This window comes from Chiloscyllium punctatum, chromosome 18 (genome assembly GCF_047496795.1).
Source record: "Chiloscyllium punctatum isolate Juve2018m chromosome 18, sChiPun1.3, whole genome shotgun sequence".
Lineage (NCBI taxonomy): Eukaryota > Metazoa > Chordata > Chondrichthyes > Orectolobiformes > Hemiscylliidae > Chiloscyllium > Chiloscyllium punctatum.
In genome coordinates, this window is record NC_092756.1 from 96,940,630 (window position 1) to 96,968,278 (window position 27,649).

At 45.2% G+C, this 27,649-nt stretch overlaps 2 protein-coding genes across 6 annotated transcripts in view; one reads left to right on the forward strand and one right to left on the reverse strand.

Annotated features, from left to right (window-relative positions):
* scaf1 (SR-related CTD-associated factor 1) overlaps nucleotides 1–1,304 on the reverse strand; it is a 43,560-nt gene extending 42,256 nt beyond the window's left edge. For 2 of the 3 annotated variants that reach the window (XM_072588873.1, XM_072588871.1), the window contains exon 1: nucleotides 1,178–1,304. The gene's annotated coding sequence lies outside the window, so the exon portion shown is untranslated. The remainder of the gene's footprint in view (nucleotides 1–1,177) is intronic. The other variant, XM_072588872.1, reaches the window with a different exon arrangement.
* Nucleotides 1,305–8,731: 7,427 nt separating this feature from the next.
* Nucleotides 8,732–22,046, forward strand: LOC140489381 (ATP-sensitive inward rectifier potassium channel 11-like). 3 transcript variants are annotated; one of them, XM_072588881.1, is made up of 3 exons: nucleotides 8,732–9,066; nucleotides 17,903–19,031; nucleotides 21,448–22,046. In XM_072588881.1, the coding sequence occupies exons 2-3, from the start codon at nucleotides 17,914–17,916 to the stop codon at nucleotides 21,485–21,487; spliced, it is 1,158 nt and encodes a 385-aa protein (XP_072444982.1). In that variant the 5' UTR covers nucleotides 8,732–9,066; nucleotides 17,903–17,913; the 3' UTR covers nucleotides 21,488–22,046. The 3 variants fall into 3 exon arrangements, with proteins under 3 accessions (XP_072444982.1, XP_072444980.1, XP_072444981.1); XM_072588879.1 differs by having other exon boundaries at nucleotides 17,903–22,046; XM_072588880.1 differs by having other exon boundaries at nucleotides 8,732–8,953; nucleotides 17,903–22,046.
* Nucleotides 22,047–27,649: the final 5,603 nt, after the last annotated feature.

The window sequence follows — 27,649 nt, forward strand, 5'->3', positions numbered from 1 at the left end:
TGAAAACAAAAAAAATGTGCTGACAAAGAGTCATATGGACTCAAAACTTGCTTTCTCTCCATGGATGCTTAGCTGCCTACTTCTTTCTTTGAACTGCTTAAATATTTAAAGAAAATATTCCTGAAATTAGAGTCCACTAGGCTTTTGTCCCTCGTCTTAAGTTCCAATCTAGCACAGTCTAATACTGTGATAATCTGATGGTTGTAAAAACTCTTAACTGTGTTAGTCTTAATTCAAGCTCTGGAAGATAATGACACCACAAGCTTACATGCCGAATACTGAGTTTTGGGTTGAATCAAAGAAGATTTATTCTGTATCCAACTGCGTTGTGCATGCTTAATGAGAAATCTGGATCCCTGAGACAGACAAAAGTTCAACTTCTCCAGTCTCGGACATCCAGCAGAAAATACACAAAAAGAATCATGAGCAGGAAAATAAAATAAAAATTATCCTTTAGTTCAGTCACGAGTTAATGAGCCCCCCCATCCAGATTCAACTCAAATGAGACTTAAAGTTTGTCAATGCACACAAGACATCCTCTTACATGCATTAATAGTTTTGACACATTGACAACCTAGAACATCTTATGATTCACAATTTTCCAAAAGAGAGAAAGCAATGCTAAGAACAAGCACATACAACGGTGTTAAATTTTGCTCAATAAAAGAACAAGTTGACAATTTTTCAGAGAGTGTGGCAGAGACGGGCAAGGCACAGGGATGAAGTGGGGAGGGTGGGAGCAGGAGGCTGGGGAGTGCATATTAAAGTTCCCTCTGCTCGTCGCGTTACAGTGCAATGGTATCACAAACTGTGCACTGCGGTGAGAGCAGAACCTTACATTTTCCCAAAGAGCGACAGGGTGGAAAGGGCTGAGGGGGGCTTCGATGCAGATTTTTCCAAAGTTTGGTCTGATGGTTGTGGCTTGCAAATCCAAAAGGATGGAGAGGGAGGCAATGGAGAGGCAGCAATAAGCATCAGCAGCTCTTAGGGTTTGAAATATCCTCAGTGGCTGTGAACTGCAATAATCTGGCTCTCCTAACTGGAGATCCCTGAAGATGTTCTGGTGCTCTGCCCCCACTGAGATTAACATATTCCCAATCCATTACAGTCAAAACCTCAAATCCCTAAAAACACGTTGTACCTTCATTAATTTTTGTACAGATGGGTTTAATATTACCTTACATATGAATTTCAGGCCTTATTTCCTCCGCCGGTCGTTTTCAGGGGATTTTTTTCTCTTGCAAACATACAGCTGAACAATGGAGCAGCCACCATCTTACCACAATGCACTGTCGGCTCCCACAGCGCAGCGCGCAGGCGCGGGTACCGCCGGGCGGGCCGGGAATTGTAGTTCAGTAGCTCCGTCTGCTGCCATGGAAGCGGACGGCGCACCTACCGCAGAGGGACCACACCTCCCAAGGTGCATTGCGCAGCGGCGGCCCGGCTACAGCGGAGAGAGGGGATCCGAGCGGAAGCGGGGAAGGACGAGATGCGGACGGACGATTCCGGAAATGGCCGAGGGTCGCCGGAGATCACCGAAGGAGGGGTGGAGGTTGGGTAGAGGCAGAAGGGGAGAGTGACCGAAGGTTGACGGAAGTCCACGAAGCCTGTTTCTTAAAGGGAAAAGCACACTCATTTTTATCCAGTTTCCACTTTGAGCAAATGAGGGAAAGATGGATCGAGAAATACGTTGGTTAGCTCTAAGTTCAAGATTCTATCAAAATGCATCATCATAAATGGTGTCAAGCTGAAAACAGTGGAACCCTGGCAAAGGGTCATTGACCTGAGACATGAACTTTGCCTTCTCCCAATACATGCGCTGCTTGACTCGCTGAATTTCTTGCATTTTCTGTTTTACTTCAGATTCCCATCATCTGCAGAGTTTTACTTTTGTAATAGACTGCCAAAGAAAGTTTTGAGTGTCTAAGTATGCATGGGTCATTAAGACCAAACAGAAAATAGGAGAAAGTGATGACTGCAGATGCTGGAGATGAGGAGCAGGAGAGTTGGTGTTTTGCAAAACCTGCGCCCACATCTCCCCCTCACCGCTGTCCAAGGCCCCAAAAGATCCTTCCACATTCGACAGAAATTTACCTGAACTTCCACACATGTCATCTACTGCAACCGATGTGGTCTCCTCTACATTGGGGAGACAGGTCGCCTACGTCCGGATTGTTTCAGAGAACATCTCTGGGACACACGCACCAACCAACCCCACCGCCCTGTCGCTTTAACGCTTGAATAGAGTCATAGAGATGTACAGCATGGAAACAGACCCTTCGGTCCAACCCGTCCATGCCGACCAGATATCCCAACCCAATCTAGTCCCACCTGCCAACACACGGCCCATATCCCTCCAAACCCTTCCTGCTCATATACCCATCCAAATGCCTCTTAAATGTTGCAATTGTACCAGCCTCCACCACTTCCTCTGGCAGCTCATTCCATACCTGTACCACCCCCTTAGGTCTCTTTTATATCTTTCCCCTCTCACCCTATACCTATGCCCTCTAGTTCTGGACTCCCCGATTCCAGGGAAAACACTTTACCTATTTATCCTATCCATGCCCCTCATAATTTTGTAAATCTCTATAAGGTCACCCCTCAGCCTCCAATGCTCCAGGGATAGCCTCTCCCTATAGCTCAAATCCTCCAACACGGGCAACATCCTTGTAAATCTTTTCTGAACCCTTTCAAGTTTCACAACATCTTTTTTAACTTCCCCTCCCACTCTGCCAAGGACATGCAGGTCCTGGGCCTCCTCCATTGCCAAACCCTAAACCACCCTACGCCTGGAGGAAGAACGCCTCATCTTCCGCCTTGGGACACTTCAACCATATGGGATCAATGTGGATTTCACCAGTTTCCCCATCCATCCCCCCCCATCCCAGTCCCAAATTTCCAACTCAGCACCTCCACCCTCCTCTCTGACCTATCACTTTTGTCCGCATTCTCAGCTACCTTCCCCCCCCCCCCAGCCACACCCCTTCCCATTTATCTCTCAGCCCCTATGGCCCACGGGCCTCATTCCTGATGAAGGGCTTATGCCCAAAACGTCGACTCTCCTGCTCTTCGGATGCTGCCTGACCGGTTGTTCTTTTCCAGCACCACGATCTTCAAATAGGAAATAATCTGATGGAACAGCGGTCCTAATTTCTAGCCCTCATACTTTGGGATTGGGGGCATAAATCCTGTTTCAGCTCTACAAACACCTCCTTATAGAGTCGACCGCTATTCTATGAGCACTTCATGGCTTTTGTACAATCCCTACAGTGCAGATAGAGGCAATTCAGTCCATCGAGACTGCACTGAGGGAGTCCCCAGCCATTCACTCAGATCCTATTGTGGACCAGCTGGTGGGAATATTAGTGGACATCTTTAACCACTTCCTACTATAATCTGTGTTCCCCACTTGCTTCAAAAAGACCATCATCATCCCGGTGCCAAAGAAAAATCATGCAGTGTTGCTCAATGACTACCGTCTGGTGGCTCTGACCTCCATAACTCTGAAGAGTCTTACCTCAAGTCCAGCCTCCCAGATTGCCTTGATCCTTTGCAATTTGCCTCCTGGAGCAACAGGTCCACAGCAGACTCCATTTCCCTGGCGCTATACTCATCCCTGGGATGTCTGGATAATAGGGATACCTACATCAGGCTCCTACTTATTGCCTACAATTCTGCCTTCAACACTATAATTCCATACAAACTCATCTCAAAATTTTGATACCAAGATCTCAGCTCCCCGCTCTGTAACGAGATCCTCAAATTCCTGACCCACAGACTGCAATCAGTAAGAATAGGTGACAACACGTCCTGCATCATAATCCTGAACACCAGTGACCCACAAGACTGTGTACTCAGCCCCTTACTATACTCCTTATACACTCGTGAGTGTGTGTCCCAATTCCACTCCAATTCCATTCCTAGGTTTGTTGATGACACTGCCCATGTGGAGTGGATCTCAAAAAATAGAAACAGTATAGAAAAGAGATAGTGTTTAGCAGCATGATGTAAAAGCACCAATCTCTCCATCAATATCAGCAAAATGAAGGAGCTGGTAGTTGACTTCAGGAAGTGGAATGGAAGGCATGCCCCTTGTTTGCATCAATGGGGGGACTGAGGTGGAGATAGTCAAACAGGTCAAGTTGGTGGAAGTGATGATTACCAGCAACCTATCCTGGTCCACCCATATTGTTGTGATGGTCAAGAAAACACAATAATATCACTACTTCCTCAAGTGCCTGGGGAAATTTGGCATGTCCATAAAGGTGCTCACAAATTTTTATCAATGTACCATAGAAAGCATCCTACCTGGATGCATCACAGCGTAGTATGGCAATTGCTGTGCCCAAGAGCGCAAAAGACTAGAGTCCTGAGCACAGCCCAGCCCATCACACAAACCAGCTTTCCTTCCATTGACTCCGTCTATACTTCCCGCTGCCTTGGGAGAGCAATCAATATAATCAAACACCCCTCCCATCCTGGTTATACTCTCTTCCACCCTCTACCGTCAGACGGAAGATATAGGAGTTTGGATACATGTACACATAGATTCAAGAACAGCTTCTCCCCCGCTTTTTTCAGACTTCTGAATGGACCCCAAAAATATTAATTCTGATCTCTGTCTCTCTCTGCACCTTCTGTGCGGCTATAACACTGCACTCGGTTCTGCTACCCTGATGCATTTTGTATTGTACAATCTGCCTGTATAGCACATAAAACAACACATTTCACTGTATCTCAGTACATGTGACATCAATCAATCCAATTCAAACTCAAAGTCTATTTTTATTTTATGGATCTTGTGTATGTTGCCAATTGCTTGCCAATCCAGGGTGCAATGCCATATTGTTCTTACAGATGGCGCCACCACAGTGGAGCCCATTACTACCCCCACTAGGGCTCACATGGTACTGCAAGTACAAAAGCCACAATTGAGGGTGTATTCAACACCAACACTGTCTACTCAGTGTGAAGTATTTCTACCACACTCCTGCGTTTCTGTTAAAGAAATATTTACTGTTCCACCATTAGTGATCATTGTCTTCGAGTGTCAAGGCCCTAAGCTCTGAAAATCCTTCTTCGCTTCTCTGTCACCATTATGATCCTCCTCAAATATAGATCTTTGACCAAGTCTCCTTTATGTGGGCTTGCTTTGTATGATAGTCATGCTTGTCCAGCATTTTGGGCATAAAGACACTGTGTGAATGTAAGTTGATGTTGTAAAGGTAATGCAGCTGTTTCTGGGGTCACAAGGCCTGTCTTGGGAGGATAGGGGTTGAGTGGGGAGGGGACTGTTGAACGTTTCATTAACATGGGTCACACCTCGACCGAGCATCTGTACGGGAAAAAATGCTTTAACGCTATTGTGTTAGAGAAATTACTTCACAGCATTGCTAAACTTATGGATGTGAACCCAGTCTAATCCTGTAATGAATCAGCTGTGATAATTAGAAGCCACACAACTAATGAAAAGGCTCTTCATTCTTCAAATACTCTTTAGTGAGCAAATTATACAATCTCCCTCTTAAACCCGTAAAAATGCTATTAGTCTGAAAGAATCTCCAAAAATCTGGGTGGATATTGGTTGCAATATCTTGAATTTTATGTCAAGTTCCAAAAGAATAGGTGCACTTAAACTCCAATTAAGTCACACAGATGGATTCCACAAGCAAACCCCAGACCATGGGTCTATGCTCTTTTCAGTTTGTATAGTCAGGCTCTCCTCATCAGCCAACCCTCTCAACTCCAGAATCAAGTGAGTGAACCTCCTCTGCACCCTCTCCATCACAAACCACTGCAGTATGTTGCCTGTAAGTGTGGACCCAATCTCATGGAAACCCAAACTTCAGGGCAACCAGAAAAGGCACTAAGATAAAACAATAAAACTGGAGGTTAGATTAGATTGCCTACAGTATGGAAACAGGCCCTTTGGCCCAACAAGTCCACACTGATTTCCAGAAGAGTAACCCACCCAGACCCATTTGCCTACCCTAAATTCACCCCTGCCTAATGCACCAAACAGGATGGGCAATTTAGCATAGCCAATCCACCCTAACCTGCATATAGAGTCATAGAGATGTACAGCATGGAAACAGACCCTTCAGTCCAACCTGTCCATGCCGACCAGATATCCCAACCCTATCTAGTCCCACCTGCCAGCACCTGCCCCATATCCCTCCAAACCCTTCCTATTCATATACCCATCCAAATGCCTCTTAAATGTTGCAATTGTACCAGCCTCCACCACATTCCTCTGGCAGCTCATTCCATACACGTACCACCCTCTGTGTGAAAAAGTTGCCCCTTAGGTCTCTTTTATATCTTTCCCCTCTCACCCTAAACCTATGCCCTCTAGTTCTGGACTCCCCGACCCCAGGGAAAAGACTTTGTCTATTTATCCTATCCATGCTCCTCATAATTTTGTAAACCTCTATAAGGTCACCCCTCAGCCTCCGACACTCCAGGGAAAACAGCCCCAGCCTGTTCAGCCTCTCCCTGTAGCTCAGATCCTCCAACCCTTGCAACATCCTTGTAAATCTTTTCTGAACCCTTTCAAGGTTCACAACATCTTTCCGATAGGAAGGAGACCAGAATTGCACGCAATATTCCAACAGTGGCCTAACCAATGTCCTGTACAGCCGCAACATGACCCCCCAACTCCTGTACTCAATACTCTGACCAATAAAGGAAAGCATACCAAATGCCTTCTTCACTATCCTATCTACTGCAACTCCACGTTCAAGGAGCTATGAACCTACACTCCAAGGTCTCTGTTCAGCAACACTCCCTAGGACCTTACCTTTAAGTGTATAAGTCCTGCTATGTTTTGCTTTCCCAAAAAGCAGCACCTCGCATTTATCTGAATCAAACTCCATCTGCTACTTCTCAGCCCATTGGCCCATCTGGTCCAGATCCTGTTGTAATCTGAGCTAACGCTCATCACTGTCCACTCCACCTCCAATTTTGGTGTCATCTGCAAACTTACTAACTGTACCTCTTATGCTCACATCCAAATCATTTATGTAAATTACAAAAAGTAGAGGACCCAGCACCGATCCTTGTGGCACTCCACTGGTCACAAGCCTCCAGTCTGAAAAACAACCCTCCACCACCACCCTCTGTCTTCTACCTTTGAGCCAGTTCTGTATCCAGGATTTTGGGAGGAAACCCATGAGGAAAATGTGCAAATTCAACACCGACAGTTGCCTGATGTAGGAATCGAACTCAGGTCCCTGGTGCTATGAGGCAGCAGTGCTAACCACTGAGCCACCGTGAAACAAACAAGAACCAAAATTGCTGGAAAAAAATCAGCAGGGCTGGCAGCATCTGTGAAGAGAAAGCAAGGTCATTGGACATGAAATGTTAACTCTGTTTCTCTGTCCAGAGATGCTGCCAGACCTGCTGAGCTTCTCCAGCAATTTCTGTTTTTGTTTGTTTCAGGAGAAAAGACAAACAGATTATGGGAATGTTTCATTAAATCTGTGTTGTCCTTCTCAATAAAAGATTGCATGGTTTGGATGAATGGGTTTGAGAACAGACAGACAAAAAGAGCTGGAAAAGCACAGCAGGTCTGGCAGCATCCGAGGAGCAGGAGGGTCCACATTTCAGGCATAAGCCCTTCTTCAGGAACGTGGAACAAAGATGGAGCAGACATTTTAAAGTATCACCTTCGCTTGACTCGGAGAATGTAAAGGGGACAACGGGAAGGTGTGGGGGAAATCCATTTTCTACAATGGTGAGTGGTTACAATCTGGAGTGTGTAGTTTGAAAAGGTCAGTGGAAGCAGATTTTAAAAATTATGATATTCAAGAGGAAATTATGAACAGAGGGGTGATGCAGTGGCCCAGTGGTTAGCACTGCTGCCTCACAGTGCTAGGGACACAAACTCAAATCCCATCCTTGGGCAACTGTCTGTGTGGAGTTTGCACATTCTCCCCCGTGTCTGTGTGGGTTTCCTCCCACAATCCAAAGATGTGCAGGTCAGGGTGGGTTGGCCATGGGAAATTGCTCCATAGTGTCCAGGGATGGGCAGGCCATGGGTAATATAGGAATAGGGCAAGGGTATGGGTCTGGGTGTGACACTGTTTGGAGGGTCAGTATGAACTTGATGGGTGAGTGACCTGTTTCCACACTCTAGGGGTTTGATGAAAAATCCAAACAAAAGACAAAGCCTAGAAATTATGAGCTTAGTTATATTGGCACAAGAAATTTGTCCCATACTGTCAGCAACATGCCAATATAGGGTCAGCAGAACTATTTTGACCTGCCTTCACAGTGTAGAAATTCTTTTGAGAGGTGAGGGAATTCGAGGGCTATGAACAAAACAAAACAGGGTATGTTTGGATAGGAGCTAGCACAGCTATAATGGGCTGAATGGCGTCTTTCTGAGCTGGCCCATTCATGAAGCGTCGGTAACAGAAAGCTAGGTTGGGGACAATGATCTGGCGCCTCCTGGAGAATACACAGATGAGAGAATATTATAGTAATGCCTAACCTTCCTGCAAATCTTTAGAATTCTGTGAAGAAGCGATTTTTGGAGGCTCCACTTTGTCAGCAATTTTAAAGAAATAAAAAAAACGCCAAACGAGCGAGGCTGGGAATCCATGAGGAAAATCTCGCATTTTAAATGTTGTACTTCCCCTTTAAGGGCAATTCGGCAAAATAAAATCCACCAGTTGCCCTTAAGCCGTCACTTTAAAGGTCCTATCTATTACTTGTTTCCATGGGAATAGATGGATCAGCTGCTTCTTTTGTGTTACTTCTTTGGAAGCACAACCCCCAGGCTTTCTTGTATTTTTGGACCAGGCTATTCAGTAAATATTTTTTCTCCCCAGTCAGGCCAGGTCCCTGATCGACAGGGGATGCTCAATTCACACCTCTAGGTTCCAGGGGGAACAGCCAAGACACAGGGAGGATACAATCCTTGATCTGAATCCCCTTTGCATCCAAGGTCAGTAAGTGTTCCGGTTTCTGGACCTTTTATTGTGCGTCCACAGAATTTTGCAACAAGATAAAGGGGCGTTCGAGGCTATTTTACAGCGAGTGCATCCTATGTTTACTCAGGTAAGCTTGTGACTGCTTCAGCTGGTGGCTGGGTTAGGAAGACACAGCCACAATTAGATTTTTTTTAACGTTTCAAGTGACGTTCTGATGCACGAGAAAGGATGGAAGAACTGCATTTGTGCTGCGCCCTTTCACCACATCCCAATGGGGGAGAACAGAATTAGAGGTTATAGATTTAGGGTGAGAGGGGAAAGACTTACAAGGGACCTAACGGGAAACTTTTTCACTCAGAGGGTGGTACGTGTGTGGAATGAGCTGCCAGAGGAAGTGGTTGAGGTTGGTACAATTGCAACATTTAAAAGGCATCTGGATGGGTATATGAATAGGAAGGGTTGGCAAATGGGACTTGATTGGTTGGATGTGTTGGACTGAAGGGTCTGTTTCTGTGCTGTACATCTCTATGACTCTAAGTGCTATAGCAAGTGTTATCATACAGGAAATGGGGCAGCCTATTTGTGCAGAGCAAGCTCCCACATACAGCATTGCGATAATGATCTGTGTTTGTGATGTTGATTCAAGGATGACTCCAAGCCTGGACACCAGGCAGGATCCCCCCATCCACAGGAAAAGAACTGTGGATGCTGTAAATCAGAAATAAAAACAGAAATAGCTGGAAAAGCTCAGTAGGTCTGGCAGAATCTGCAGAGGACACGTTTGAAATGTTAACTCTAAATTCTCTCCACAGAGGCTGCCATACCTGCTGAGCTTTTCCAGCAATTTCTGTTTGTGTCCCCCATCTTCCCCCGTCTATATTGTAAATGGTTCCTCAGTTAGCTCAGTTGCCTGGATGGCTGGTTTGCAATACAGACAAACACGTACAGAGTGGCTTCAGTTCTGCTGCCGGCTGAGGTCACCGTAAAGGTCCCACCTTCTCAACCCCTCCCCTCGCCTGAGGCACTGTGACCCTTGGGTTAAACCATCACCAGTTGTCACTCTCTGTAATGAGAGAGCAGTGTAGGAGGTCAAGGAATGACTTTGCGGTGATTCATAAAATCACGAGGGGCATGGATAAAGTGAATAGCAAAGGCCTTTTCCCTAGGGTGGGAGAGTTCAAAACTAGAGGGCATATTTTTAAGATGAGAGGAGAAAGTATTAAATGGGATCTGCGGGGCAACTTTTGCCACACAGAGGGCGGTTTGTATGTGGAATGAGCCGCCAGAGGAAGTGGCAGGTGCAGGTACAGTTAGAAGACATTTGGACAGGTACATGAATAAGAAGGGGTTTGAGGAATATGGGCCAAATGCAGGCAAATGGGACTAAATTAGTTTGGGAAAGCTTGGTTGGTGTGGATGAGTTGGACTGAAGCATCTGTTCCTGTGCTGTATGACTCCATGAGTCTGGCTCTATGACAATAGTGAAAAACAGCATCTACAGCAGAACAGGGCTCCTTCACTTCTGCACTGGAGTGTCAATATTGATGTTGTGTTTGGAGCCTTGCTGTGGAGTGCTGATTTCTACAACCTTCTGTCTTACAGGCAAAGGTGTGGCGGTTTACAGCAGCTGGGTGTTACCTTCTCTCCTGGGTCCACCTGCCATTGAGCTCCCCCCCCCCGCCTCTCTTTTTAATCCCCCTCAGCCCCCACTGCCACCATCATAGTTTCTCAATCCCCAACAAGGACGTTTTTTTCAGCCTTCACCTGTTCACGGTTTGTAAGTTCTGATGGCAAGGACTGAATTTTCTCTCCATCTCCTCAACGTAGTGAGAATGTTTGTTTCCCTTTATTGTGGTATGTGGTGATTTCAGGATTGTTTAGTGGAGACACTGTCTGTTAGTAAGCATGAGCCCTGCATGTGGTACTTTACATTGTTATGTGACAGTGGTCTCAATATCTATTTTTCTCCGTCTTTTTCTTTCCTGGAGAGCAAGTTGCCAGCCTTTTTTTGTTCAATACTCCATTCCCTTTGAATTAATGGCTAACACCCCACTTTCCTTCCCAATTAGCTGTTACAATTTTTTGTTAGCCTTTTGTGATTCAGGCCACCTCCAGCCCTGCTCCTTCAAATGCCTACTCCTTCAGTGTGAACTGCGGCCATTGGGTTGTGGGCTATTCAACTACGTAGGTCGTTGCTGGCTGTCTCAATCCTGTTTTCACCTGATGTCTCCCTGTGCTTTCTGTTGGGCAGTAGCTGAAAAATGTCCGACAGTGCGTGTACGGGCAGATTTGACACTCTGCCAGTCAAGGGCACTTGACCTATAAAGGGAGCTCAACACACACTGACGAGTCTTACACTGGCCAAGGCATTCATCCAATATCCATTATATTAAAGAAACTCAACACCATTGAGGACAAAGAAATTCACTTGATTAGCATGTATCTAACTCTCTCCACCACAACTGTAGATGCACAGTTGACCATCTATAGAATGCACTTTAATATCTCAACAAAGCTCCTTTGGCAATCCTTTCCAAACCCAAGACCACTTCCATCTAGAAGTTCAAGGACAGCAAATACATAGGAACACCACCCCGCTGCAAGTTCCTCTCCAAGCTACTCACCATCCTGACTTGGAAATACATCACCGTTCCTTCAATGCGCGGGGTCAAAATCCTGGAACTCCCTCCCTAAGGGTATTGTGGGTGTACTACAATGCAAAGACTGTGGTTTTGGAAGGCAGCTCACCCACCACCTTAGAATCACAGGATACCTACCCTGCAGAAAGAGGCCATTTGGCCCATTGAGTCTGCACCAGCCCTCCTAGACCTAGACCCAGCCCCCACCCTGTCCCTGTAACAGTGTACTTACCATGGCTAGCCTGCATACTATGAGGCAATGTACCATGGTCAATCCACCTAACCTGCACAGGACTGTGGGAGGAAACTACTCCCATTCAGCAGAAGGACCTCAGACAGTGGTCTTTCCCCACTGTGCCTTGGTGGCTTTAGTGCACCCCTCAGCACGTAGTCCTGGACCTTGGAATATGCCAGTCTGCAACACTCAGTCAGGGTCAACTCCTTGCTCTGGAAGACCAAAAAAACTCCAGAAAACCAGTGAGCATCTTTCACCGAGTTGATAGAAGTCCTATTCAGTGAGTCCTCCAGGCGTAGTTAACATTTATCTCGATGTGTGTCCCAGGGAACAGACCGCAGAGCACAGAGTCCCATGTCATGGAGGGCTGCTTGGGATGAACTTTGACACAAACCTCTGCATCTATCTCCAGACTTTCTAATTATTGTTTTTTTATATATAGTGTGGCATAAATAATTTAGCTTGTCTCTTGGCTTACCTCCAGTCTGATTGTTTTCACATCTGTCTCAGGTGTATATTTCTCACATTGACCAACTTCCCTCTTTGTTTCCACCTTTTTTGTTGGTTTTGGTAGGTTTGAGTAGATTTTTGTTTAGTAACTCATTTTAAGAACAATTCAATTCCAGATGTGGCTGTGGGACTCCTGCAATGTGGCAGGTGAGTCTCAAACTCTGCATCACGGGATTGACCAGAACTAAAATTGCTGAAATCTGATGCTTTCTTCTTTGACACTCGAGAGGTCCTGGCCTAGGTCATCAAATTAGCATTATTTTCAGATGTGTGTGTCATTGGGAAGTAATAATACCTGTCAGATCACCTGGTCAAAAGCCCAAAGTTGTATCATGCCTCTTCTTGCTATTGAATAAAAAACTGGTGACTCATCTAAACAGATGAATTAGGAGTAGGGGTGGCAGCAGGCTATTCAGCCCCTTGAGTCTGCTCAACTATTCTACAGTTCATGGCTGATCTTGCACTTTGTGTCCCTTTCCCTCCTCTATCCCATTATCCCACGATATCTCTAAGGCTTAAGCCACCCTTGCTTTTTATTCCTGTTGATACACTAAGCTAAATCAAAGTGGAACATCAACTCTTTTATGCATTTATTTACTTGTTGTCGCCTGTACCGAGATACTGTGAAAAATGTTGTTTTGTGTACAATACAGGCAAATTGTACCATACAAAGTGCAGCGGGTAGCAGAGCACAAAATAGTGTTACAGCCACACAGATGGTGCAGAGAGAGGGCAATCAGAGTTAACACTTGAGTGATCTGTTCAGAAGTCTAATAACAGCAGGGAAAAAGCTGTTCTTGAATCTGTTCGTATACATGTATTCAAACTGTTATATATTTTATCTGACTGAAGAGGGTATAACCGGGCTGGGAGGGGTCTTGGATGTTGGCTGCCTTCCTGAGGAAGCGGGAAGTGTAGATGGAGTTAATGGATGGGAGGCTGGTTGGTGTGATGGACTGGGCTGTGCTCACAACTCTCTGTAGGTTTTGCAGTCTTGGGAAGAGAAGTTGCCAGACCACATTGTGATGTATCAATAGGACGTTTTGTATGGTGCACCTATAAAAATTGGTAAGAGTCCTTGTGGAATTTCCTGAGACATTATGGCCCTTCTATAATTCATAGTAAAAACAACATTTCAGGAATTGAAGACATTATCTTAATTAAAACTTAAGAGAAATTTTGGACATACACAGCAGAGCTTGTTAGTTACTGTTATTTTTAAGTGGTGACCCCTAGTTTTAGATTCTCCCACAAGACAAACGTCTTTTCGGCATCCGTCTGTCAAGACCTCTCTGGATCTTGTGTGCATCAATCTTACTCTGCAGTAGTTACTAGCCTGACCTGTACAATCTTTCCTAAAAGACTATTTGTCCATTCCAGGGATGAGTCTGCCATACCTTCTCTGAACTGCTACCAATGCATTTATATCCTTCTTTATCGGGAGACTAATCATGTACATGGGAGTCAAAATGGAATTTCATCAGTGCCTTGTTTAAATGAAGCATAGTTTTGTAATCCAGTCTCCTCCCAATGAACAATAACACTCTGCACTTGCTGTGCTTTTGATGTTCAAGCATTAGTCATAGCACAGAAACAGACCCTTTAGTCCAACTCGTCCATTCCTAAACTAACGTAGTCCCATTTGCCAGCATCTGGCCCATATCCCTCTAAACCCTACCTATTCATATACCTATCCAGATGCCTATTAAATGTTGTAATTGTACCGGACTCCACCACTTCCTCTGGCATACACTCACCACCCTCTGCGTGGAAAAGTTGCCCCTTAGGTCCCTTTTAAATCTTTCCCCTTTCACATTAAACCTATGCCCTCTAGTTCTGGACTCTCCCACCCCAGGGAAAATACCTTGTATATTTGCCCTATGTATGCACCTCATGATTTTATAAACCTCTATAAGGTCACCCCTCAGCCTCTGTCCCTGTGGGGGGGAATTAGCCCTAGCCTGTTCAGCTTCTCCCTATAGCTCACATTCCTCTCCATCCCAGACTCTGCAATCTATCACCATTTGGATAATGAACGTTTTAATTCTTCATGCCAAATCGGGAAATTTTCCTACACTATACTCCATTTGCCAGATCGTTGCCCACACACTTAACCTACGTCTAAATTCTTATATCCTCCTCACAACTTGTTTGCCCCCCCATTTTTGTGTCATCAGCAAATTTAGCAATTGCACCTTTGGTTCTTTCAAGTAACTTGTATAAACCGTAAAAAGCACTCATCCCTATGCCACGCCATTTATTACATCTGGCCAATAGAAAAATACCCAAAAATTATACAGAGAATTGCAGATGCTGGAGATCTGAAACAAAGATGGAAATTGCTGGAGAAACTCATAAGGTCTGGCAGCATCAGTAGAGAAACATTAATTCTGTTTTTCTCTCCATCAATGCTGTCAGACTTAGAATACAGAGTGACTGCCTATCGGTGGAGTTGGTTTCCGCGGTTTCAGTTACCCCCAATTTACCACGGCCCGAACATATTATATGGAACATTCCGGAACCAGGGACCGGGGGCTGCAAATTATCCCATTTAAATAAATGGGTTCACTTCTAGTTGCTGTTACAGGCTTCTGCAGTATGTCTTGGAACGTAACCCCTGTGGGTACAGGGAATGACTGTATATTGTGGAAGCAGGCCCTTCGGCCCATTGAGTCCACCACCAACCCTCTGAAGAGCATCCCAGCCAGACCCAATCTCTACCCTATCCTTGTAACACTGCATTTCCCAAGGCTAACCCACCTAGCTACACATCCCTAGACACTATAGGCAATTTAGCATGGCTAATTCACCCTAACCTGCACTGCTTTGGACTGTGGGAGGAAAGCGGAGTAATCAGAGGAAAGCCACACAGATACAGGGAGAATGTGCAAACTCCACACAGAAAGTCGCCCGAGGGTGGGATCGAGCCTGGGTGCTTGGTGCTGTGAGGCAGCAGTGCTAACTACTGAACCACTGTGCTGACCTACAGAGTTTCTCCAGTTATTTCTGTTTGATTCAGCAAAAAACACTAGCCCTATACATAGTGTTACCTGCTAACTTGCCAATGTCCTATCCATGTCAATGTTAGCTCTTAATCATATTTCATCACATGGTGATATGGGAGTCTATCTACTAGCTCCCCTTTATCCACAGTACATGTTAATTATTCAAATAATGCCTATAAATTGGTTGAACTCTAATAAATTTGTTGGAGTTTTCCTGAACCACTGGTGGTAGCACTCTCTCTTGTTCCTGTGTTAGACATTAAAGTCCCATGACAGACATGATTACAAAGTCTAAACATTGACGCAGTGTTGAGGGTGTGCAGCGTTGTTGGAGATGTGAACTTTTGGATGAGATAATAAACTATCTTGGCAGGTGGATACAAAAGCCCCAATAGCCACAACTGAAGAGTTGAAGGCGAACTCTCTCCAGGGTCTTGGCCAATATTTATCCTCAGTCAGTATTTTGGCAACAGTTTATCATGGAGTAATGAGATCTCCTATTTGAGACAAAGGTGTGGAGACATTCTTTCTCTGAGGGTTGGGATTAGTGGAATTCTCTTCCTTAGAAAGTGCTGGAGGCGGAACCATCAAATATCTTTAAGGCTGAGTTGGATAATGTCTTGACTAATGGCATGGGGGTAGACAGAAAAATAAAGACAATATTTCGATCAGCCATGATCTTGTCAAATGGCCAACCTCTTCTCATTTGTGTAAAATGATTGAAGCACAGCAGGAGGACATTCACCCCATCAAGCATCTAGATTCACCAATCCCACAATCCCCTGTGACCTCGCCTTCACCCCACATCCAGTCCATTCCAGACCCTAAAATACCCAACGTGTATAAACCTTTTTCCTTATGTCACTTGTTTCTTTTGCCAGTCACCCTTTTAAATTGGTATCAGCCCTGTGCTAATGACAACAGTTTCTCCCTAACAATCCCATCCAGCCCCTTCATGGTTTTCAGCAGATCTACTAAATCGCTCAAAAGTCTTTTCTCCAAGTTGAACAATCCCATCTTCTATCCTCACGTCCATGACCCACCTTGTGAATTTTTATGAACTCTCTATAAAGACTTTATATCCTTCCTTTAAGTGTGATGACCAGCAATGTACACTATCTTCCAGTTGTGGTTTAAACCAGGATTCGGAAAAGGTTTGTTATATTCCCTTGTTTTCCTATTTCATGTCTCCATTTAGAAGGTCTTTGACCTGTGGGCTTTCTTCATCACTTTCTCTCAACCTGTGCTCTACCTTCAGTGATTTGTGTGCATATAAATCACTAGTCCCTCTACTTCTGTGACTCCTTTTTAAATATTTCCCTTTATTTTTGCATTGTTCTCTCTTTATTTTTCTCCCCAAAGTGAATCTCTTCACACTTTGCTCTTTCTGTTTCATGCCTAGTTGTCCACCCATTACAGCCAACTTATCTGCTTCCTCTTGAGATCCCTCACTCTACCCCACAGTTCATCATTGCTTCCGAGTACCTGAAAGTTTTGAAAAGCTGTCCTCCACACTAATCCCGTGTCAAAAGAGTTTTATCAGAATGAACTGGACATTTATCTCTGCTATTTTGGGATCTTCCTCTGCATAAATTGACTGCCACGCTTCCTACGTTGCAACAGAGACCACAGTCCGAAGTAGCTAATTGGCAATGAAGCATTTTGGTTCATTTGAGATTTGGGAAGGTGCTATAAAAATGCAAGCTTAAAAGGAGTGTCAGACATCCTAAAGAAAAAGGGTAAAAAAATAAACAGGACTGTTTTGAGGTTCTGTTCACTGAGAGCTGGCTCTTGAGTGAAAAAAAAGGGAAAAAAAAGCAAGCTTAGTTTTTGGTCTCTGGCTTCATCTGTCATTCAGGAAATGTTGATTACAATGGGGTGGCAATGATAGAATTCTCTAAATCTGAAGAGTCTGAGGTGAAAAAAGGGCAAGAGAATCAACTGGATGGTCATCCAAGACATGAGATTAGATTAGATTAGACTTATAGTGTGGAAACAGGCCCTTCGGCCCAACAAGTCCACACCGACCCGCCGAAGCGCAGCCCACCCATTCCCCTACATTTACCCCTTACCTAACACTACGGGCAATTTAGCATGGCCAATTCACCTGACCCTGCACATCTTTTGGACTGTGGGAGGAAACCGGAGCACCCGGAGGAAACCCACGCAGACACGGGGAGAACGTGCAAACTCCACACAGTCAGTCGCCTGAGGCGGGAACTGAACCCGGGTCTCTGGCGCTGTGAGGCAGCAGTGCTAACCACTGTGACACCGGGCCGCCCATGAGCTGATTGCAACAGTCATGATGGTCTCATATTGAAATAGCTTAGCACCATGTGGTCTTTGCCATCCTCAGTGAGACACTGGACACCATTTGAGCTTGGGGAAGAGACAATTGATGGGGCAGAGGAGGAAATTACAAGAGAAATAAAAATGTACGGCTGCTTGGCACACACATTTACAACATGGCGAGACAAAAGTGGCCATAGACAAAATAGCCCAATGACTAGATCTCAATTTGCATTAAGGCAGTGAAGATATTAACTCTTGTTTCTGTTTGTTATGGTCCCACAGGCACAAGGACAATGTTGGCGAGAAAGGGAATCATTCCAGAAGAGTATTTATTGACCAGGCTGGTGGAAGATGACCTCTCTCAGCCTCACTACCAAACCAAGTCCAGGAAAGCTCGCTTTATCACCAAGAATGGAGGCTGCAATGTGGCTCACAAGAACATCCGTGAGCAAGGCCGCTTCCTTCAAGATGTCTTCACTACTTTGGTGGACCTCAAGTGGCCTTACACGCTTGTGATCTTCACGATGTCCTTCCTATGCAGTTGGATGCTTTTCGCGATGCTTTGGTGGCTCATTGCCTTCGCCCATGGTGACCTGGACACCCATCAGGACAATATTGTTCCCTGCATCACCAGCATCACATCATTCGCATCCGCCTTCCTCTTCTCCATCGAGGTCCAGGTGACCATCGGGTTTGGAGGCAGAATGGTGACCGAGGAATGCCCCTTGGCTATCACAGTCCTGATCATCCAGAACATCTCGGGCCTCATTGTCAATGCAGTCATGCTGGGCTGCATCTTCATGAAGACTGCCCAGGCCAACCGAAGAGCAGAAACCATCATTTTCAGCAAGTATGCAGTAATCGCTCAGAGAAATAAGAAATTGTGCTTTATGTTCCGGGTGGGGGACTTGAGAAAGAGTATGATCATTAGTGCCACTATCCAAATGCAACTGGTTAAGAAGACCACCACTCAGGAAGGCGAGGTTATCCCCATCTCGCAGATTGACATCCAAGTGGAGAACCCAGTTGGTATCAATGCGATCTTCTTGGTTTCTCCCCTCATCATTAGTCACACCATTGATAAGAAGAGCCCGCTCTATGACTTATCAGCAGCTGGCCTCCAACAAGAGGACCTTGAGGTAGTGGTCATCCTTGAAGGGGTGGTGGAGACCACCGGCATCACCACCCAGGCGAGGACATCCTATTTGCCGGAGGAGATACTTTGGGGCCACAGATTTGTGTCGATTGTGACGGAAGAAGAGGGAAGGTACTCGGTTGATTATTCCAAGTTTGGCAACACCACAAGGTCCAAAACGCCACTGTGCAGTGCCAGAGAACTCGAAGCACAGGAGAGAAGTCAAAATCAGACGCACAATGGCCCCAACCTGCCAATGAGTGCCCTCAGGGAAAGGTATTTCTCCAAGTCCGTCAGTTTCCCTGGAACACGCCTGAAATCATCTGTGCGTTTTCAGTCCCTGGATTCTTTGCCAGATTTAGAGTCACAAGAGGGAGTTGAGTCAAGGTCATTGCTCCTCTGAGTTCCCTTCTTTCATTGCAAAATTCATTATCCCTCCTACTCAATCACATCCTCATGATATTACCATCAAGACTAATCAGTTCAACTGCTAGCATTCACTCCTTTGAAAGCTGAAGGCAGTAAGAGATATGGGGTTAGTTGAGTTATTTTTTTCAGGCATTTTTTTTTTGAAACTGTGAATCTCCCCTTCACGTGTAAAGCCGACTTTGGTCGAATGGCCTTTCATTTTGTCACCCTGGGCTGGCTCATTTGAAAGAGCTGTCTAACTAATCCTGAGATCCCAAGCTTTCCCCATTTGCTCTGACTATTTGCAGGTCCTTCAAAACTAGTCTTGCTATCTTGACACATCTATAGAAATCTTGGCCACTGACATGGCAATCAGAGCAGGAATCCTGGGCTGAAATTTACTCTCCAGATTGAGATCAATAAAGTCACTTCTTCAGTCTTCCTATTCTTTTTATAGTCTACAGTAGATACTCTTTTCCCATTATACTTTTATCTTTGCCAAGACTTGGAGGAGTAGTAGCAATGCTACAATGGGCCTTTGATCCTTAGTTTGTCTGCCTTTCTTTAAAAGTAAAAACCAAGTGATGGAGCAATCTAGACACTGGTCATACTGATAACATCCAATGCCACAAACTAAGACCCCTTTGTGACATGAGATGGGCTCTCTCATCCACATCCTTGAACAAATCATTGGGTGATCAACAAATGGATGGGATTTGGAAAGGATCACAGCCACACACACAGGCTGCGCTGAATCTAATTGTTTGAGCCGTGTAGAAGGTTAATGTGTGTGTTTGGTCATGATGTGAGTTGTTGAAATGTATTCCATTCCCCAACATTGCATTCCTCACAAGAAGCACAAGATTCGGAAAGACATTTTAATAGACCAAAACTGGGAGCACATGGACTCATGATGATTGGAATAAAGCACAAATGCTACGTGAGAAGCACAAAGCAACTGTTATTGTCTGCAGTGTCCTAATGTGACATGACCGTGTCATCTTCCTATATCACTGGTTGACCTGTTTTGAGGTGGGGTGAGGTATGGGAAGGAGCTCATTAGATATTACCCTTGACCTGATGGGATTGTCCAATTAAGAGCTGGCAAAGGAAGTAGGAAGCAATAGAAGGCAAAACAGTATGAATGGGCTGAATGGTCTACTTCTGTTCTTATGTCTTATGGACAACATGACTATGGGGAGAGGCAATGAGAGGAAAATTGGTAGTGAGGGTCTCTGCATTTTAGAAAGGTGGCAAATGTCATTGAAACAAAAATAGTTATTAGAGGGTTTGGCGGATAGATACTGAAAGACTGTTTTCCTCTTGGCCATAGACTCTAGAACACAAGTTCACAGTCTCAGGAATAAGGAGACAACTGATATAAGGGGAAATTTCTTCACTGAAGGTTATGGATCTTTGAGATTGACTACTCCACTGATCAGTGGGTGCTAAGTCATTCATTAAATTCAAGACAAGGCAGCAATATATCTTTGGGTGATCAAATGGTTGAGCCTTGTAGGAAAATCTGAGGGAGGGTGGTGCAGTTAAGGTAGAAGATCAGCTATTTATTAAATGGAAGAGCACGGTCCAGGGACCATGCTGTTAGATCTTGCTTTTTTTTAAGTTAAGGCATATGTCCTTCTCCAGTCTGAAGATCCAATGAGACACAGAAGCAGAGATTGGTCTTATTGAAGAAGACACAATTAACTTCTAGTTTTGTATGACCACGACAAGGAGGCACAAACTTCAGATGGTCTTCAAAAGATCTAATGGGGAAGGTAAGAAAAAATAATCGTTTGACAGAAAGGCTGATAAGTGTAAAACCTCTAAAGACAAACTCATGTTGAGAATGAATCCATCATCTGTTTTAAAAGGGAATTATGGTTATTTAAAAGAATATTCAGAAGAGTTGGACTTGATCATTTATATGAAGATAAATGCTGCTACAGAAAAGATATGAGCTGAATGGCTTCATGCTGTACTGGCCTATTCCATAATTCATTCTGCTCTTCTACATCTCAGGACTGAGCACGTCACATTTTATCATTATTGTTGTGATAATACTATTTAATGAAGTTTCCTGTGAGGTTCCAACAAATCCATTTGTGTTCTATGTAATGATTTGTCACCTTTCATTGAGGTCCAGGAGATATTTAGAATCTCATGTGATTTACTTTGTACTTTGGAATTTGTGAAAAGTGGTATATAAGTGCAAGTCTCTGTTTCTTCCTTGCTGCTCTACATTTGCCCTGATTTGGTGAGTCCATATCAATCTCTTCTGCAGAGCCAGAGATTCAGGGTTCAAGACTCACTCCGAGATCTGAAGGTGTGATTGAAGCTGATCCTCCAGAACATTACGACCACGTTCTGCATTTATTAATAAATCTTAGGATGAATCGTTGTCTCGTCTGCACTTCTGGTGATGGCAAAGATTCCCCATGGTGCAAACTAGGACTTCAACATTTCATCAACCAACCAGCCACCAAGGTGCATTCATCTTCTCACCAGGACGTTGGAACATATGTGATTAAAATTGCTAATGTTTTAATTAAACTAACCCTCATCACATACCAAAGTGAGGCACAAAATATGAGCAAGTCTTCATTTCTGTTTTATGGTTGTTGGAAGGTTGCACTATAACATGTATTGTCGGTGTTGGGTATTACAATTTGTCATGTGCTACAATATGAATTTATCATGCCTTTTTACAAAGGCACACCTGTAAATTGCTATGAACCAAAGCATGTCTGATGCATAAAGTAATCTGGCAGGTGGCGTCCTCTTGGCTTATATTTAACTTATATGGCGTGTCTGTTGGAAGCAGCAACATCAAACCTCACTGACTGAAGGATATATATTTCTCTGACATGTAGTAATTCTCAGGCTACAGTTACAAATCTGGTTTATTTAGAAATAAAACTATGCAGAAGCAAGAAGAAATGCAACAGGTCTGATTAGAACTTCACTCGTGCATTTCCTGATTCCAAACAATGAAGTCTAGTGTTGTTTGTACTGTACTCTGTTCTGTTAAAGTTTTACTTCGATCTATGAGGCAACTGTCACACATGTAGTCAGATATTTGGGGAGTGTCCAATCAACCACAGCTTCATAGTTAGCTGGTGGAATTGACAGTATGTTTAAAAGAAGCCTTCAGCAGGGGGTACTGGCGACTCCCTCTTTGTCTTGAAGTAAGACAGAGGAAGATCAAAACGTACCTTTCAAAATTGAATGGATCTGTCAATTACATGTAAATTATGAAAGGTACACACGATTGTTTATTGGGTTTACTTGTTACAATTCTTAAGACTGTAAGACAAAGCATCTCATGGACAGATAATGATAGTTTAGGCTTGACTCATGTATTAGACACAGTCACAGGTATCATTGGTATGGCATTGCTCAATTTCCAAACCAAACACAGAATCCCAACAGTGCAGACAGAGGTCATTCAGCCCATTGCATCTGCACCAACTCTTTGAAGAACATCCTACCTAGAGGACAACACTCTGGCCAAAGCTATTCCCCCATAACCTCACATTTCCCACGGCCAATCTGCCCTAACCCACACATCTTTGCAGTGTGAGAGGAAACCAGAGCACCTGGAGAAAACCCACACAGATATGGGGAGAACGTGCAAACTCAACGCAGATAGTTGCCCGAGGCTGGAATTGAACCCCGATCTCTGCTGCTGTGAGGCAGCAGTGCTAACCATTGAGCCACCGTGTTGCCTGCAACTAAGTAATAACCTGGTGATTTACGAGCAACTGTTACTAGTGTCTTGGTGAAAATAAATTTCTAACATTTAATGTTATCCAATTAGGTAGAGAGTCACTGGACATCCAAAAGGGTAACTTTCTTTCTCCACAAGTGAGCCACAGTGCTGCCAAGGTGGACTTTTTAGTTCTGGTTCATAGAAGAATGAGAGACAATCTTATTGCAATATCTAAAATATGAAGAGAGCTTGATCAGGAACTTTCCTGTCAGTTATTTCTCCTGGTGAGTCTAGAACTATGGGATCCCGATCGCTGGGGAAAGGTTCTGCCAGTCAGGACTGAGCTGGGAAGGAGACATCTCATCACTCAGGGTTGTGACTCTTTGCAACTCCCTGCCCAAGAGGGCTGCAGGTTGCCCAAAATATTTCAAGACCATGGTTTTGGGCATTGAAGGAATCAAGGGTGTGAGGGCAGGAAAGTGGAGTCAAGTGTCGAAAATTACCCATAATCTTATTGCATAACAAAACAAACTCAAACAACCTTATGGTCAACTCCTGCTCCTATTTCTGTCTTTATGTAGTGAGACAGAAAGGTAAAGGAGACACTGTTGTGAATAGACTTTATTTTTTTTTACTCTTCCACCAGGAAAACACCCTTATGGCCAATTGAATATTTACAAGCAAACCCTGTTACAGTCATAGAGTCATACAGCATGGAAACAGACCAGAGGGTGGTGGTGGAGGGTTGCTTTTCAGACTGGAGGCCTGTGACCAGCGTTGGGAGTGTGATGCTGGAAAAGCACAGCAGGTCAGGCAGTATCCAAGGAGCAGGAGAATCGACGTTTTGGGCAAAGGCCCTTCAGCAGGAATGAGGCTTGTGAGCCAAGGGGGTGGAGAGATAAATGGGAGGGGGGTGGGACCGGGGGGAGGGTAGTTGAAAGTGTGATAGATGGATTGAGGTGGGGGTAATGGTGATAGGTCAGGGAGGAGGGTGGAGTAGATAGGTGGAAAGGAAGATGGACAGGTAGGACGGGTCGTGAAGCCAGTGCTGAGTTGGGAGGTTGGATCTGGGATGAGGTTGGGGGGGAGGGGAAATGAGGAAACTTGTGAAATCTACATTGGTGCCCTGGGGTTGAAGGGCCCCAAGGCGGAAAATAAGGTGTTTTACTTCCAAGAGTAGGGCCAGCGGTGTGCCATAAGGATTGGTGTTGGGTCCATGGCTTTTATATAAATGATTTGGATGTGAACAGAGGAAGTATAGTTAGAAAGTTTGCAGATGACACCAAAATTCAAGGTGTAGTGGATAGTGAAAAAAGTTACCTCAGATTACAATGGGACCTTGATCAGATGGGCCAATGGACTGAGGAGAGGCAGAAGGACTTTAATTTAGATATGTTTTAAAGTCAGAAGCATGTATATTCACTTTAAAGTAGGAAGTGTTTTCTGAATTTTGAAGTAAAGTGCAGGCTCAGCTCCCCAAGTGGAAAGACTGGAAGATGAGCTGTTCGAAAATAGATACATACAGCAAATGGCTGTTAAATGGATACCTGAGTGTTGACTGCTGTTTTGACAATGCTTTGAATTTAACCAGTTTAAATTAGACCCAGGATGCTAAAACCCAATGGAATTTGAATTTTATTGTTTTGACACCTGGAAACCAATCAAATTATAAGGATTTAATGTATCGTGTGGAGTTGTAAAAAACACAGACATCTTGAAAATTGGTCAAAGAGCAACCACCATCAAACAGAGCAACTGACATAGAGTCAAGGACGTAAATGTTCATCTAATATCTTGCTCTCAAAGAAATTAGAAAGTACATTCTATCAACGGTTCCCTTTTCATATTAAACCTACACATAGTAAAAATAAAAGAAAACAACCCAGGCAGATGAGCAGTTGGAAGATTGAAGGCAGCGAAGAGGAGAGCGACTGTGTGGTTTTGAGATTGAGTTAGTGTAATGTTTAATAAGTGTGTTATTGGAACAGCATATTTTTTATAGAGTTGGGGTAAGATAGTCATTAAGAAAAGGGAAGCTTGGGATTGTGAATAGTTGTTATTTAGTGTTCACTATTAGAGTTAAGAAAATAAATTGTTATTTTTCTTTCAATAGTGGAATTTAGGAGTTCTCTGTCACTCTATTTTAACAGGTTATGACATGAGGTGAGTTTTTTGGGATGTTTGGTTTAATTGACAGAGGGGTTTGATTTCTATGTCGTAACAGTTATCCCAGAATTGGAGGTTGAGGGGTGAGCTTATAGAGGTTTATAATATCATGAGGGGTATGGGTATGGTAAATAGACAAGGTCTTTTCTCCAGGATAGTGGAGTCCAAAACTAGAGGGCTAAGGTATAAGGCGAGAGGGGAAAGATTTAAATGGGACCTAAGGGGCAACATGGTGTCTGAATGGAATGATGTGCCAGAGGGGGTGGTAGAGGCTGGTACAATGACAACACTTAAAAGACATCTCAATGGGGTATGTAGCCCCAGCCTATTCAGTCTCTCCCTATACCTTAAACCCTCCAGTCCCAGCAACATTCTTGTAAACCTTTTCTGAACCCTTTCAAGTTTAACAACATCCTTTCTATAACAGGTCGACCAGAATTGTATGTAACATTCTAAAAGTGGCCTAACCAATGTCCTGTACTGGGACATGACCCCACAACTCCTATTCTCAATGTTCTGCCCAATGAAGACAAGCATACCAAACATCTTCTTCAGCACCCACAGCAATGGGGTTGACACTGAACTGCCCTATGGCCAATTAGGGATGGGCAATAAATGGATGGCTACCTAGCCAGCGATGTGTTTATCCCGTGAATAAATAACAGGTTTATTTGGAAGCACTAGCTTTCGGAGCACTACTTCATCAGGTGGCTGTGGAGTATAAGATCGTAGGACACAGAATTTATAGCAACCGCTTACAGAGTGATGTAACTGAAATTATACATTGAAAAATACCTTGATTGTTTGTTAAGTCTCTCATCTGTTAGAATGACCATGATAGTTTCACTGCTTTCATATGTAAGTCACAAAACTTCTTTTAAAAGTTACATTCTCAGGTGAACTTTAACAATTGGTATCAGCCCAGATAATGTGTTGGAGGTGTTAGCCCCGTCTGCTGCTGTCTGTGCCATAATGTTTAGGCTGATTCTCATCTAAAAAAATGAATTACAGTTTTTGAGCAAAATACAATGTAAGTCTGCACGTACAAATTCACCCCACTAATTTATATGTGTCTGGGTGGTGGATGAGGGAGAAGAGGTGGACAATGTGCAGCAGCGATCTGTACAGGGCCTTCCTTTTTATATCCTTGAAAGAAACAAAATTAAAATTCCGGAGACGGCTCAGGTTGTGAGGCACAGGCTCCCGCAGGAAGTACGGGACCTTGGGGCCAATGTGAAATTCCGTCCGGGCCGGGGTGAGCGCGGACGGGATCCCACCGCACACCTGAGCGTCCTCCAACCGGTGCACTACGTCGGGTCCGAGCACCGCCGTTTTAAGGCGTCGGATGGCGGTGGCCACGTACCGGACGTCTACCGCTGCCCTGCTCACTATGTCCTGCGGCAGCGTCCAGCCCAGGCCCCCGGCACCCAGCACGTCCCCGACCCTGGTCGCCCTCGCCGCCACGGCCCTCCCCTCCGACAGCCACTCGAACCCGCGAGTACGGAGGTGCGGATTCCTGAGCAACGGCTCCCTGACGACAGCCGCTACTCCAGCCGGAGGGTAGGCGCGACGCGATTCGACCATGTTCCAGACAGTGATCAGGTCCTGGTAAAAGACAGGCAGCACCTTGAGGGCGACCTCCAAACCGTCGCGGTCGACGAACAGGAGCTGCGTGTCGTAGTTGAGGTTACGCACCTGGCGGAAAAAATACGTTGCCAGGGCGCACCACCTAGGAGGAGGCTCGACGTAAAGGTATCGCCGCAAGGTCTGAAGGCGGAACGTCGCGACCTGGGTGCAGACGCACACCAGCGACTGACCGCCCTCCTCAATAGGGAGACTCAGAACCTGCGCGGCGACCCAGTGCATCTTTTTGTCCCAGAAGAAGTCGACCAACGTTCTCTGGATGTCAGCGACAAAGCCAGGAGGAGGGACCAAAGTGACCAGCCGGTACCACAGCATGGCGGCCACCAGCTGGTTTATGACCAGCACTCGACTCCTGTAAGATAGCACTTGGAGCAGTCCTGTCCAGCGGCCTAGGCGAGCCGAGACTTTGGCCTCCAGCTCCTGCCAGTTGGCCAGCCAGGATTCCTCAGCCGGGCTGAGGTAGACCCCCAGGTAGAGGAGATGGGTGGTACTCCAGCTGAACCCCCGTAACTCCTCCGGCAGAGAGTCCACCCGCCACGGACTGACCAGTAGTCCGGAACATTTGGCCCAGTTGATCCTGGCGGAAGACGCTGCCGAGTACACGGCCTGGCACTCGCGCATCCTCCCCAGGTCAGCCGGGTCGGTGAAAGTGAGGAGCATGTCGTCGGCGTAGGCCGAGAGGACCACCCCTGTGCCCGCGCCGCGCAGAACCAGCCCCGACAACCTCCTCTGCAAGAGGCGCAGGAAAGGCTCCACGCACAGGGAATACAGCTGGCCGGACAGGGGGCAGCCTTGACGCACTCCTCTCCCGAAGTGAAGGGGCGCCGTCAGGGACCCGTTACCTTTAACCAGACACTCTGCAGCGGCGTACAAAAGTCGGATCCGGGTGACGAACTGTGTCCCGAACCCGAATGCCCGCAGAGTCCCGAGCAGGTACTCGTGATCGACCCTGTCGAACGCCTTC